Source organism: Trichomycterus rosablanca, chromosome 18 (genome assembly GCF_030014385.1).
Source record: "Trichomycterus rosablanca isolate fTriRos1 chromosome 18, fTriRos1.hap1, whole genome shotgun sequence".
NCBI lineage: Eukaryota > Metazoa > Chordata > Actinopteri > Siluriformes > Trichomycteridae > Trichomycterus > Trichomycterus rosablanca.
Genome location: NC_086005.1, coordinates 22,793,067 through 22,806,171, shown reverse-complemented (window position 1 = coordinate 22,806,171; position 13,105 = coordinate 22,793,067). Strand labels below are relative to the sequence as shown.

Here is a 13,105-nt window from a genome sequence, read left to right as displayed (position 1 = left end):
TTTCTTGTGATGTCACAAAAATTTCTTTTAAACTACCTGTAGCATACGTTGGGTCTACGCTGGTGTATACCACACCCAAAGATGTTATATTAGCTGCAGTTAAGAGGGGGTGGCTGTTTACCCCTTGGGATAGGTGTAGTAATTGGGACACCTAGTGAGAACCTCCTATGCTTAGGGAAAATTGTAGACATCCGGTCACCTAGTTGTTATCAGCAATGAATGTAAAATGTAATGTAACATTAATACGACTATTAATATCATAATGAAATAAATCCAGATCTACCTTATACTCCTGGATGATGCCGTTCTGGTGTTCGGTGGGTGGCGGATCCCAGGAAACGCTGATAGACGTGCTGTTTTCACTCCCCACCATCAGGACGGTCACCTGCTGTGGAGGGGCGCTGGGGGCTGCCCAGTACAACATATATCAGTGATCATTATCCTCATTACAGCAAACTCACCACACGCACACTCACCCACATACACACGCCAGCAGGGCTGCAAATGTTTTGCAGCACATTGAACATCTTTACATAAATAATAAAATCTTTATAACAAGTGCTTTATGGCATTTCTAGGATTTTAATGACTCCTGTCACCTTCACTAATCACATGGACTCAAAAACACACACACACACCCTCTGTCTCCGCCCATTGGTTCAGATTAGTTAGTTTTTTAAATAGCAGACTTCAAACATTAGAATTTTACAAAATCCTCCTAAAAATAAGTAATTTGTTAAAATAAAATCTGATTCATACGGTTGAGTTTCTGTTTCCAGCGCTCATTTAAATAAACCCCGGCAATATTCTTTTTTGCAGTTGTCATGCATGGTGATGTGATGTATAAAAAGCAGCGTGAGATGAGGCGTGACCGTTTCTGAGCCCTAATCCTGACTTTGTTAGTCCTGCACCACTGTCACCGTTATCAGAATGCGAGCTTGGCAGAGCACTCGCGCTCTGCATCGGCCGAAGCGGATAGCGGCACCGAATCAACACACCAGCAGCAATTACCTCCCCTGAACCTCCTCTTTTCTTAATTTAGCTTCTATCCTCCTCTACATACCGGTCTTTTACACTTCACAGCTTTTCTTCTCCACTTATTCCTGAAGAGCACATTGATTGTTCCCTCAAGTCCTTATAAATTAGGAATGGGAAGTGTCTAGGTATACATTGAAATACTGCTGTGTCTTTGTTTTACCATGAGTTTTACCATTGTGCCATAATTGTGAATAAAAAGTTAATAAAAATAGTAAACCAGTTACATTCCTGTACTAGATAAATACAAATAAAATTCCAAAATTGAATTAATTGTTTAATTATTTAATAAATTATGTAATTAATAATTAATTGTGTAATTATTAATTAATTAATTAATACAGTAAAATTGGGCAAGCCCAGTACCGCTAAGATCCCCAGGGTTCAAATCCAAATCCCAGTGGGCACCTACATACAGATAATTGGCTATGTCTCTGGGGGAAATAGCGAGCAATAAATTTGTGTCCTGTTGGTGTCTGGGGAAATCGGACACACTGCAACCCAGACCAGGATAAAGTCATGGTAAAAATTGGCCACTAGTTTGCTTGGTGGGAAAATAACAGACTAAAAAAGGGAGTGGGGTCTTCGACGATGTCTAGGAACCTTGGTTAGTAGCCCGAGGTGCCTGTATGGAAGTGGAGGAATGCAACTATCAGTGTGTGACTCTCCATGCGCAAGACTGGCCTCACACGTGACTCCAAAGTATGGGCAAATGAGAAGGGGTCGGTGGACTGTGCGTGGGTCGGACGTAGTGTGGGGAGGCAAATATACCCTCCCCAGATGCCGATGACTAATTGGCTACGTTAAATTGGGAGAAATAAAGTGACGTTTCATGTTTATCAAATATTAAAGCCTTTCTGTTGGCAAGCATAAAAGAATCTGTTCCATTTTTTGTAGAGCTAGAATATCAAATAATGTAAGTTGAAATATATTTAATCTTTAACCGAGATCAATGCAATCTTCCTTTCAGCACTGTAGCCTTGACTGGAGGAGATTAGCATGCCTGATTTTAGCTTCCCGGAGCTAAATCATATCTGTGAGATCTACATCGGTAAGCTCTTCGAGATCAAACATAACGTTGGCGCTTGTTTATCAGCGTCGTGGTTAATGGTCCTAATCGGGTTATGAGGCATGACAGGTCCTGGCTGATACTCCCGATCATGCGATGCGCCTGTGTTAGAAAGCAAGAAGAGATGCTAAATGCTTAAATGCTAAGTGCTACAGATTTGAGTTAAATGCAGCACTTTGTTTCAATGTACAGCAATAAATGCGACGCTGCCCACTGGTTTATTCCCCAAACCTCCCATAAGCAGGACTCTGAGTGTTCTGTATTTCTAGTGAACGAGGTTGAGGAAAGAAAGAAGAATATTAGAATGCAGGCCTGATGGTACTTGGCAGTGATACGGCAGGCAGGTTGACAGCAGGAGTCTGGATCTGAGACGGTGTGCGTCAAAGCATAAAGAAAGTCTGCATGTCCCAGAGTGGGCATACGGTGAGACAGGGTGTCTAAGTTTTGGCACAGATGCTGCACAAACCTTCTCATAAACAACTTTATAAATATAGTATAGAATAAAAATGAATATATGTGGCATTATTTCTACTGGAATGTGAAAACAGTTACAAATATATACATATGATGAGTTAACCGTGAGTGTCCTTATACTTACAGATTTTTTGTGCCACATCCAATTTTTGGATTTTTTTTTTTTCTTTATTTTTTTTTCTTTATTCTTTTTTTTAGTTTTTTTTTCAATTATATTTTATTTATTTTTTTATTTCTGTTTTTTTTTAATAACTAGGCTTTTTAAACAGGTTCCCTAAGCATAGGTCACAAAGGATACTAGAGTTTTGACTTTAGAACATGCTTAAGAGCAGACGTGTCTCTACATTCAGGGCTATTATAAATAAATGTTAGATATTATTTTTATAACTAATACTGGTGTGTGTTTATTGCATATAACAGTGGTATAGCAATTGATTTGGCTAAAGTACTTGAACTCAATAACTAGGAGGGGTGTCCAGATACTTTTGAACATATAATGTGGTTAAAAATTTGGAAAAAGAGACACATTTGTGGGTTTTTTGAAGAAAAAAACAAACAATAATTTTGCTTTGTAAGGTCACAAAGGACACTAGAGTTTTGACTTGTTACTAGGATTTACTTAATGTAGACTATTTGACCAAAAGTATGTGGGCACCCTTGCTAATGACTGAATTAACAATCTTTTAACAGGCAGCAGCAGCCCAGTGGTAAAAGTACTGGACTAGTAATCAGAAAAGTTGCTGGCCAAGGTGCCACATTGGCACCCCTGAGCAAGGCCCTTAAATCCTAATTTTGTCACATTTGTAAAAAGCTTTGGTTACAATAGCATGTTTGGAAGAAATTTCCTTAGACACACTCCAAAATCTTGAGCAAAGCCTTCGCAGATCAATACAGGCTGTTATACTAGCAATGTGGGTGCAACTTCATATTAATGCCCGTTGGACGTTCACCAAGCTCACGATCAGACGTCCACATGATTTTACCTTCTTCTAAAGTCCGCGCCGTGATGGACTCGCTGTCCACTCCTTGGAACTCGTTGAAGAACGGCCGGACCTTTATCTCGTACACCACGCCCTTTTTCAGGTCCTGTAGCGTAACGTCCCGCTCCGACGGCGCTTTAAGGTCCTGGACCTGCCAGGCTCCTGGAGAGGGAAGTCCAGATGTCTGTCTGTACAGAACCCGGTACCCCTGAATGAACTGGGATTGATTCTCAACCTGTCGCAAACAGAAAAGAAGAAAAGAAGAAAGAAGACGATAAGAAGTGCACAGTGGAGAAACCTATTAAAGAACACTAGACAGGACAAAAATAGGAGCAGTTCTAAAGCGCTGGGTCGTATCTGTGAAATAAAGCCGTCTGTACGTACACTCACGGTGATTGTTTTCAGATAACGAGTTAGGAAAAAAACCCAGCCGAGACGATCAAGACAAATGAACTGCTCTAGCACTCGGCCTCCGCCCGAATAAGTGCATTACAACAATGAGAAGGGCCGAGCACTAAACCTGGGAGACTACAGATAGGTGCGGAGGATCGCGTTCTGCTAAAGGAGGGGACATAACTCAGCGTAATGGCTTGTTAACAGGAGCAGAAACAAGCGCAAGCTTTTACTGCTAAAATAAAGTAGCTGTTTACCGACGACTCATGGCGTATAAATCAGCTCGATATGTAGTGTGTCGTGTGAGTGGTGGTGTGAGCTTTCATTACTTTAATGTATGCAATCTAAAAGCCTCGCTTAGCACCGAGGATCGTCCTAATAACCACTAGTACAGATTGATCCACTCTGATATTGTTAGAATTAGTCTAAGCATGTTGCTTTCTGCATACAATGTGGTTCAGAATTTGGAAAAGAAACACATTTGTGGGTTATTTGAAGGATAAAACAAACAATAATTTAGCTATTGTCTCATGCTTCAGATTGATCTACTCTTTGTAGATGAGTGGGCGGGTTGGATTGTGTCTGAAGCTTGAAGAGAAGAAAGAAACATGCTAAGGAGTAGACGTGTCTCTACATTAGGGTTCATTATCAGTAAGCGTAAGTGTTACAAATATATATATTTTGTCCTGAACTCAATTAATAGGAGGGGTGTCCAGATACCTTTGAACACATAATGTGATTACAAATTTGTAAACGGATAAAACAAACAAGAATGTTGCTTTTGCCTCATGCTTCAGCACACATACACTCACACACACACATACACAAACTGGGTTGCCAGATTTCAACTGTATTTTTCTGGCTGTTACATTGAGCTGTTTTCCCTCCAGTTTCTGATATGAGCAACAGACATTATTAGCCATTAAGTACAAATTTATTTCCCAAAAAGAAAATGGATTTGATTCCCAGGGGGAGTGGTCTGGGTACTTTCGGTGTGGATTTTGCATGTTCTCCCATGTCTGCGGGGGTTTCCTCTGGGAGCTCCGGTTTCCTCCCACAGTCCAAAGACATGTAGTCAGGTTAACTGAAGATACTAAAGACCCCCTAGGTTTGACAGTGTGTGTGTGTGTGGGCGTCGTTTGTCTTATATATCATTTAGTTTGATGATCTGAATCAGTCAAGTGTTACAAATATGAAAATATAGAAGTAATCAGGATTGTACATCCAACACATATAATAATAGTCTTATTATTAAATGTTATTGTTTGTCATCTAATCCATATAAGCTTCTAGGTTTCCCTCTCTGTTATGTGTCTCTACCAAGTCAGGTCCATCCTAAATAATCAGGGGGGTTCGAACAGCACAGCAGCCCAAACCCTCATCTGATCATCTCATCGACCCGACTTCGATCAACCTTCGGCCATAGCGTGTTACATAGGAACAGACGTGCATTATGCCATCAAGGCTAAAACTTTTAAAGAAGAACTTCATCATTAGCTGCTTAATGTGATGCTTTCGTTTCCTATACAAACGTTTCGAGTGACAAATGTTTCTAATGAATATTTAAATCATCCACGGTGCGCTAACGGAATGGAGAACAGATCATAACCGTTCGTGTTTTAGTTCCGTCTTTACAAGTACCAAATGAGGTGAGGAGAAAACATCTGCTTTGTGACATTATTCTGAACGAGCATCAACAACACCTTGCCTCCTCCAATGAAAGTATGAACTCCTGATTGATATTTAGGCTTGAAAATAATCCGTAACAGCACTTCTCAGTGTGTTATCATTTTCATATTGTCAAATTAGGAGAAATAAAATGGTAAAAAATTTAAATGAATTGTTATGTAAATTGTTGCATGTATAAAAATGCACATGAGCGCTCCAGCTTGTGAGTTGCAATATCAGCTCCACTACCGGAAGGCCAGCCGCCCATACACACAATCACTGGCCAAACAAGAGATAGTACGAGATAAAGAGCTGACCGTTTCTAGCGTCCAGAGAGCCAAAGTCCAGTCTGCAAGCACTAACAGTGATCTATCGGTTTCACACAGAACCATTTATCCCAATTCAAACATCAGACTAACTGGGCTGAGATTAATGAAACACCAGCTGTCCGTGTGTTCACTCCACCATTCCACCAAGCTCCGCTTATAGAGCTGAACAGCAAATGTATAAAAAAATTTTTTTTACTTTACAGCCTTTAAAAGTGTTTTCTATTCATAGTTCCCACAGACCTGTCACAACGACCACAGATAAGTCAGACGCTTGTAAACAGGGCGTTAGCTTCATTAGGTGGACTGGTTTTGAGTGAATGAGTGTGAATAGTGGTTAATGGGCATTAATAAATAAATACATAAATGATAGAGTGTAAGGTTGAGGTTGAACTCACCGTCCACGTCACCCTCACAGAAGACGAGCTGAGCACCATGGGACTGTGCATGTTGACGACGACATCGCCCAGCTCCTTTTGAACCTGCCGGTGATCGACACCCTGTGTTGCTGGACTGATATCTGATACACAGAGACAATCAGGTGATCAAAAACTCATTTTGTGAAACTCATGTGAAATGCTGGAAATAATGAACCATTTAGATGTCAAAAAGTTTGGATACTGGCTAAAGAACAATGAGATCAATCTGGTAATAGATGTAATTTTTAAAACTGAGTTTGGGTAACCGGTGTGTCTAATATGCCATTAAATCAACCTTTCTACACAAAGTATGTAACCACCAGAACTCATTATTGAGCTAAGATGATTCAGCACCCATTTTTTTTGCATTTTCCCTTTCTTTTTCCAATCTAGTCATATCCAGTTCCCCAACTAGAGCTTCCTCCATTGCTGCAGACACCCACAAATAGTCACATTCTACTATCTGTAAATCAGTTAGCCAGCTGGGGCGGCAACTGAAGCAAGCTGGGGCAAGCTGTAGTCTAGTGCTTAAGGTACTGGACTAGTAATCAGAAGGTTGCTGGTTCGAGCCTCACAACTGGCAGGTTGCTGCTGTTGGGCCCTTGAGCAAGGTCCTTAACCCTCAATTGCTCAGACTGTGTTCTGTAACTGTAATGTAAGTCGCTTTGGATGAAAGCGTCTGCTAAATGCCGAAAATGTAAATGTAAATGTAAATGAAGCAGCAAGGACCTTTCCCACTGTCAGACACAGCCCGATCACATCTGTGTGGGGGTGCCCAACTGGTCGATAGCACATCTGAGATTGAACTCGAAAGCTCAGGATATCTCGATGGCCAGCAGTTTTGGAATAGAATGCCAAAAAGATCATGGTCAGATGATCACATACTTTTGGCCATTTAGTGTATTTAAGGTGCGTGTTCTGGCTTACAGTAATGTCTCGACTCTGGTCCAATTTAAAATGAATTAGAAGCATTGATTTGAGTTACGAAGCCTAAACAATTAACACCTTCCAATGGATGAGCAGATTTAAAATGGCAATTCTTTTAAATTAGTTGAAAAGTAACCAATTCCAATAACCAAAGGATTAAGGAACTGGATTAATACTGCTAAACAGAGGCTGCTGACCATTTACACCTGGTTTTTGGAGGCAAAAAAATAGGTGTAGACTGGACGCGACATCAACTAGAGGCTAATTGATCAGACTTTATAATCTTGAGCCTAATGTTGTGGACTATTTTATGATCTGCATAAGGAAAATAATGATTGTGATCAATAATTAGAAAACAAACTTGTGTCAACAAACTTAAAACCACCGGTATCACATACACCGATTAGGCATAACATTATGACCACCTTCCTAATAATGTGTTGGTTCCCCTTTTGCTGCACCATACACAACAAACAGTGATGCACTGTGTATTCTGATACCTTTCTATCAGAACCAGCATTAACTTCTTCAGCAATTTGAGCTACAGGAGCTCGTCTGTTGCCAGCCTTTGCTTCCCACGTGCATCAATGAGCCTTGGTCGCCCATGACCCTGTCGCCGGTTTACTACTGTTTCTTCCTTGAACCACTTTTGATAGATACTGACCACTGCAGACCGGGAACACCACACAAGGGCTGCAGTTTTGGAGATGCTCTGACCCAGTCGTCTAGCCATCACAATTTGGCCCTTGTCAAACTCATTTTGCTTCTAACATCAACCTTGAGGATAAAATGTTCACTTGCTGCCTAATATATCCCACCCACTAACAGGTGCCGTGATGAAGAGATAATCAGTGTTATTCACTTCACCTGTCAGTGGTCATAATGTTATGCCTTGTCGGTATATATGTTCGTCATCAGAAGCAAAAAACATCATGTGTCATCTACATCTTGACTTGTCATGTCAGTGACTGTGAAGTGCACGTTACCCTGGGTGCGGACAGGATCAGACATGGCGCTCGGGTCCCCCACTCCCTGTGCGTTCACCGCTCTGACGATGAAGACGTAGACGGTGTTGGGCCGCAGATCTCTGACCGTGTACTGCGTGCTCTTTACATGATCAGCCACGGTCTGCCAGCTGTTACTCACCAGCTGGCTGCAAACGCAGAGAAGAGAGACGCAATAAACCCATCGGCCGGAAAAAAGCATCTACGTCTCACACGGCTGCCCGAGGCGGTGGAGTGGTTTTTTTTAATGCTGATATTATTCTGGGCAGTATGCCTGGTTCTACCAGCTTGGTGTGAAATGGTTTATGCAACTGAAGCTGAAGTTTGGGGAAAAAATGCTTGGACTGAGCATGCTCCGACTGGTGCAGTGGAAATTCAAATCCACAGACGGTTGTTGGCACATACGGTCACGGTGATGATCTCGGGAGGAGCTGCTGTCACTCTGGTAACACATACTTAAGGGGTAATAATCATATTGTTTACCATTTATTCATTGTCTGTTTTACCACTGGTTTATCTGATTCAAGGTCGAAGTGGGTACGATTCAATGGGCGAAATTAAGGGACCACCCCGGACAGGTCGCCAGTCCATCACTGGGTAAACACACACACACACACACCTAGGGCAATTTATTATCTTCAATTAACCTGATTGTATTTCTTTAGACTGTGGGAGAAAACCAGAGCACCCAGTACCCAGAGATGGACTGCTCCACTTGGGAATCTAACCCAGGACCTCCTTTCTGTGATGCAGTAGTGCTACCCACCAAGCCACTGTGCCGCCCTATAATAATTAATAATAATGAAAATAATTGTCGCATAACGTCGCTTAGTTATTTACATATTTATAGCAGCTGGCCCAACATGGTTTGTAACTTCATGCAGGCAGAAGCCATGGACAAGCGGAACCATTTATTTTATGATGCAATTTGGTACAATGTTCTGCAAAACATCAATTGGTTCTAGGACTGGTGTTGAGTTTTAAAGGCGTTGAGTTTCAAGGTATTTTTTCCCATAAGGATGTATGGAAAACCTGTTAATGCGTTCCATGGTCCTGTTGAACTGCATATATTTTAGGCTCATGTAAAACAATGGGTTTTTTTTTTTTTTGCATTTTACCCTCTTTTCTTCCCAGTTTAGCATAGTCAATCTACCCCTAGTGGTGTGACACAGTCTACTGCTCCCTTCTTTTACACCCACAACCCGGTGGATTTGCACGTGAAGTCGGCACAGAGAGCCACGCCCCGACCTCTGCGCTCCTCCACCACTGTGCAGGTGCCCTGGGCAACCAGGGTCCTTCCACAGCCCCACCCCTGTTTTAATCCGGTCATTTCCCACCCTAGCACATTGGAGGCCAATTATGCCTGCTAGAGGGCGCCCAGCCGACCGGTTGCAGAGTCGAGATTTGAACGCTGGTGTGTTGGCAGATTATCCCGCTGCGCCACCTGAGCGCCCTGCAGACAGCACTTTTAAGACTGCGCTTAATGTTGCCAAACAATGACTGGAGCCAAATACGACTGACGTCATGCACTCAGTAGGTACTGCTAAAGGAAATCATTAAAAAACATTAAAAACATTAATAAACATAAAATATGATGCATTTTAGACGTATTCAAGAACACTTGTAAAACAAAGCCCTTTTATAAACTCAGTTACACACATCAGACTTCTGAGTACTGACTGAAAACAATGAGCCATAACACACCGGGCACTGATGCTCTGGCATGGCATGGCACCACTGCTCTCTCAATAAATAAACCACTGAATCCATCAACTCTGGCACTCGCTGTAGGCAACCCCGGTGCCGGACTGAACTAATACATCTGTGCAACGAGCATGAAGGGCACTGAGTACCCTCTACCAACCCCCAAACCATCATTTCTTTGTGGACATACCCAAAAGCCTCAATGACATAGAAAGACGTAGATGAAGCGTCCTCAGATCCCGAATCCCACGACAGTGAAACGCTGTTCTTGGTGACATCAGTGACCTCCGGTTTAGACGGCGAGCCCAACACGGACGTGGCATTGTGGGATACTGTGGAGTCTGTGAGTTCGGTCGGGTCTGAAAAATTCAACAAACAAGCTGAGTTAAAAAAGGAAGAAAAAATTCTAGAAAGTGTTTGATGAGAAAGGATAAGATAGAAGAACCTTTGATGTCTAAGAAGGCGCCCCATGAGGTCTCTCCGCTGGAGCTGGTAGCCACACATGTGTACATACCCAAGTCTGAAAGCTGGAGAATATTAGCACATCAGTTAGTGATGCATTTATGTTTGAATAAAAAAAATGCTAAATTTAACTTATTTTGCTTCTATTAGCACAGATCAGCCAGCACAGATATGCAAATGCAGGACAAACGCTCGAATGAACAAAAAGTTCAAGATAAGACTGCACATTTATAAAAAATCTAGATCCCAAATAGGGTGTCTTAAAGCCAGAACATAAAGAATTTGGTGTAACACTTCATTCCTATTTAATTACCCTGCATTTTCCCCCTTTTCTCCTGATCTGTTAGTGCGTCCAATTTTTACCCAAGTGTTATGCTTGAAGAGATTGCCCCGATTGAAGAGAGAGAACTAACACACCCCTCCGACACGTGTGCAGTAGCCAACTGCATCTTTTCACCTGCATGAGACGAGTTCATATGCGAATCAGCATTGTGTATGGAGAGCCACACCCTGATCAGCATCATTCCTCAACTATGTGCAGATGCCATCAATCAGCCAGCAGAGGTCGTAATTGCATCAGTTATGAGGTCTGGCTATTCCCTGCCTGTATGAACAACAAGCCAATCGTTGTTCATATAGCCGCCCAGCCCAGCCGGATGGCACTGCAGTTGTAGCCTAGCAGTCAAGGTACTGGACTAGTAATTAGAAGGTCTCTGGTTCAAGCCCCACCACTGCCAGGTTGCTGCTGTTGGGCCATTGAGCAAGGCCCTTAACCCTCAATTGCTCAGACTGTATACTGTCACAGTACTGTAAGTTGCTTTTGATAAATGTGTCTGCTAAATGCCTAATGTGAATTATTGCTCCTACCGGACTCTTGATTGAGGTTCTGCTTTAAAATGACCCACAGTTTTAATAAACAATAAAAGCTTTGAGCTTTCAGATGTTCATATAGGAAGCATATCGCTGCTTTATTATGTGACTTGCAAAAGCGCTGCTAATAATTATGGTAATACATTTTATTTAGAACTCTGAACGTGCACGTTGTCCGTAGATCTACAGACGAATGCAGTAACCCAACATCCACTTAGTACTGATTGCGTAATAACAAGAGCGCTCTCATTCTCACTTCTTGGTTGCCTTTCTGTCTCTCGATCTGTCTATAATTTTCTTATCCACGCTCCTGGATAGGTGTCAGTCCTGCCGGCTCGTTCCTCGATCGCTTTTGCTTTATTAAATCAACTCAGAGACAAGAGATTTAAGTAAAATCGACATTCAAAGGGAGATAAGCGTTCAGGTAAGAGCGGTGTGGGCATTTTATATTCGTTTCATAGATGTCCGTGAATGCGCCGGTGCTTCTTTAATCCATTATAAAGAGCTGTGTCCTTAAAGAACAGGCTGCCACAGCTGAGCTTAAGACGTCCCAGGCATTTAGTAATTTATTACAAAATCGATTCACTTTATTCATCTATAAAGTGTATGCACTTATCCAACTTAAGTTGAGGCCAAAAGTTTACATACACCTGATTTTTTACTCCACATATTTCCTGTCACCCTACAATAAGTCAATTAGCAAATCTATATTGTTCTAATCAGTGGTCATTTTAAAGCAGATTACTGGGGACAGGTTTATTTCAGATGGAAGGTTTATGTCAGATTTTCAGTGGGTCAGAAGTTCATAACTGAATTGTCTCTTTATACATTTAAAAGGATTTCAAAAATAGACCTTCTGATTGGCTTCTGATCAGGGTACCAGGGACAGTGGTAGCCTAGTGGGTAGAGCTTCGAGCTACCAAACAGTTAGGACCTTGAGCAAGTCTATAACCCTGTCTGCTCTAGGACTGCTGTACAATAACTGACCCCTGAACTCTGACCCCAGCTTCTAAACAAGCTAGGATATCCAAAAAATGGTTCTTGATACAATGGGAACATCCAAGCAACTCAGCCAAGACCTCATAAGAAGAATTGTGGATCTCCAAAAGTCTGGTTCCTCTTGAGGAGCAATTTCCAAACAACTAAAGGTTCTACAAGCAACTATACAAACAACTGTTTGGAAATATGGAATAAAAAATGGGACGACACAAATATTGTATTTTTCAGAACGAAGGCATAAACTCTGTCCCAGGGCGGAAGGAAATTCAGTCCTAAAGGCAACAACACAAGAACTGGTGTGGGAACTAAAAGCATCAGGGAACAAAGTGTCAACATCTACCATCCCAACTGTGAAGCATGGTGGTGGCAGCATCATGTTATGGGGTTTTGTAGATAAAGGTACTAGTGCACTTTGGAAAGTAGATGGCATCATGAAGATTGAGGATTATGGGTTTTCCAACAGGATGTTGATCCTAAACAATCCTCTAGAGTTGAGAGTTGAGTGACCATCGCAAAATCCTGACCTGAAAACTGTAATTGATTGATTTGATTGATTGATTGAGTACTTTATTAATCCCTGAAGGGAAATTGTGGTGTCGCAGCAGCAATAAGAATTATTACAAAAAACATCACACAATGACATTACAATGAGGTAAATGAAAGAATCAAAAAATTAAGACAAATGTAAATACAAGTAAGATATAAAATCTAAAAATATATATAAAGAAAGTAAAATATAATGTAAAAAATAAGAATATAAAAACATCTAACAGGA

At 41.5% G+C, this 13,105-nt stretch overlaps 1 protein-coding gene across 1 annotated transcript in view; it reads right to left on the bottom strand.

Annotated features, from left to right (window-relative positions):
• The window catches only part of LOC134332786 (roundabout homolog 2-like), a 156,226-nt gene that overhangs the window by 28,081 nt on the left and 115,040 nt on the right, over positions 1 to 13,105 (bottom strand). The window contains exons 10-15 of the mRNA XM_063014586.1: positions 10,445 to 10,526; positions 10,190 to 10,358; positions 8,278 to 8,444; positions 6,344 to 6,465; positions 3,562 to 3,793; positions 284 to 408 (exon numbers count right to left, since the gene is read on the bottom strand). Of these exons, the coding sequence (XP_062870656.1) occupies positions 284 to 408; positions 3,562 to 3,793; positions 6,344 to 6,465; positions 8,278 to 8,444; positions 10,190 to 10,358; positions 10,445 to 10,526 (897 nt within the window). The remainder of the gene's footprint in view (positions 1 to 283; positions 409 to 3,561; positions 3,794 to 6,343; positions 6,466 to 8,277; positions 8,445 to 10,189; positions 10,359 to 10,444; positions 10,527 to 13,105) is intronic.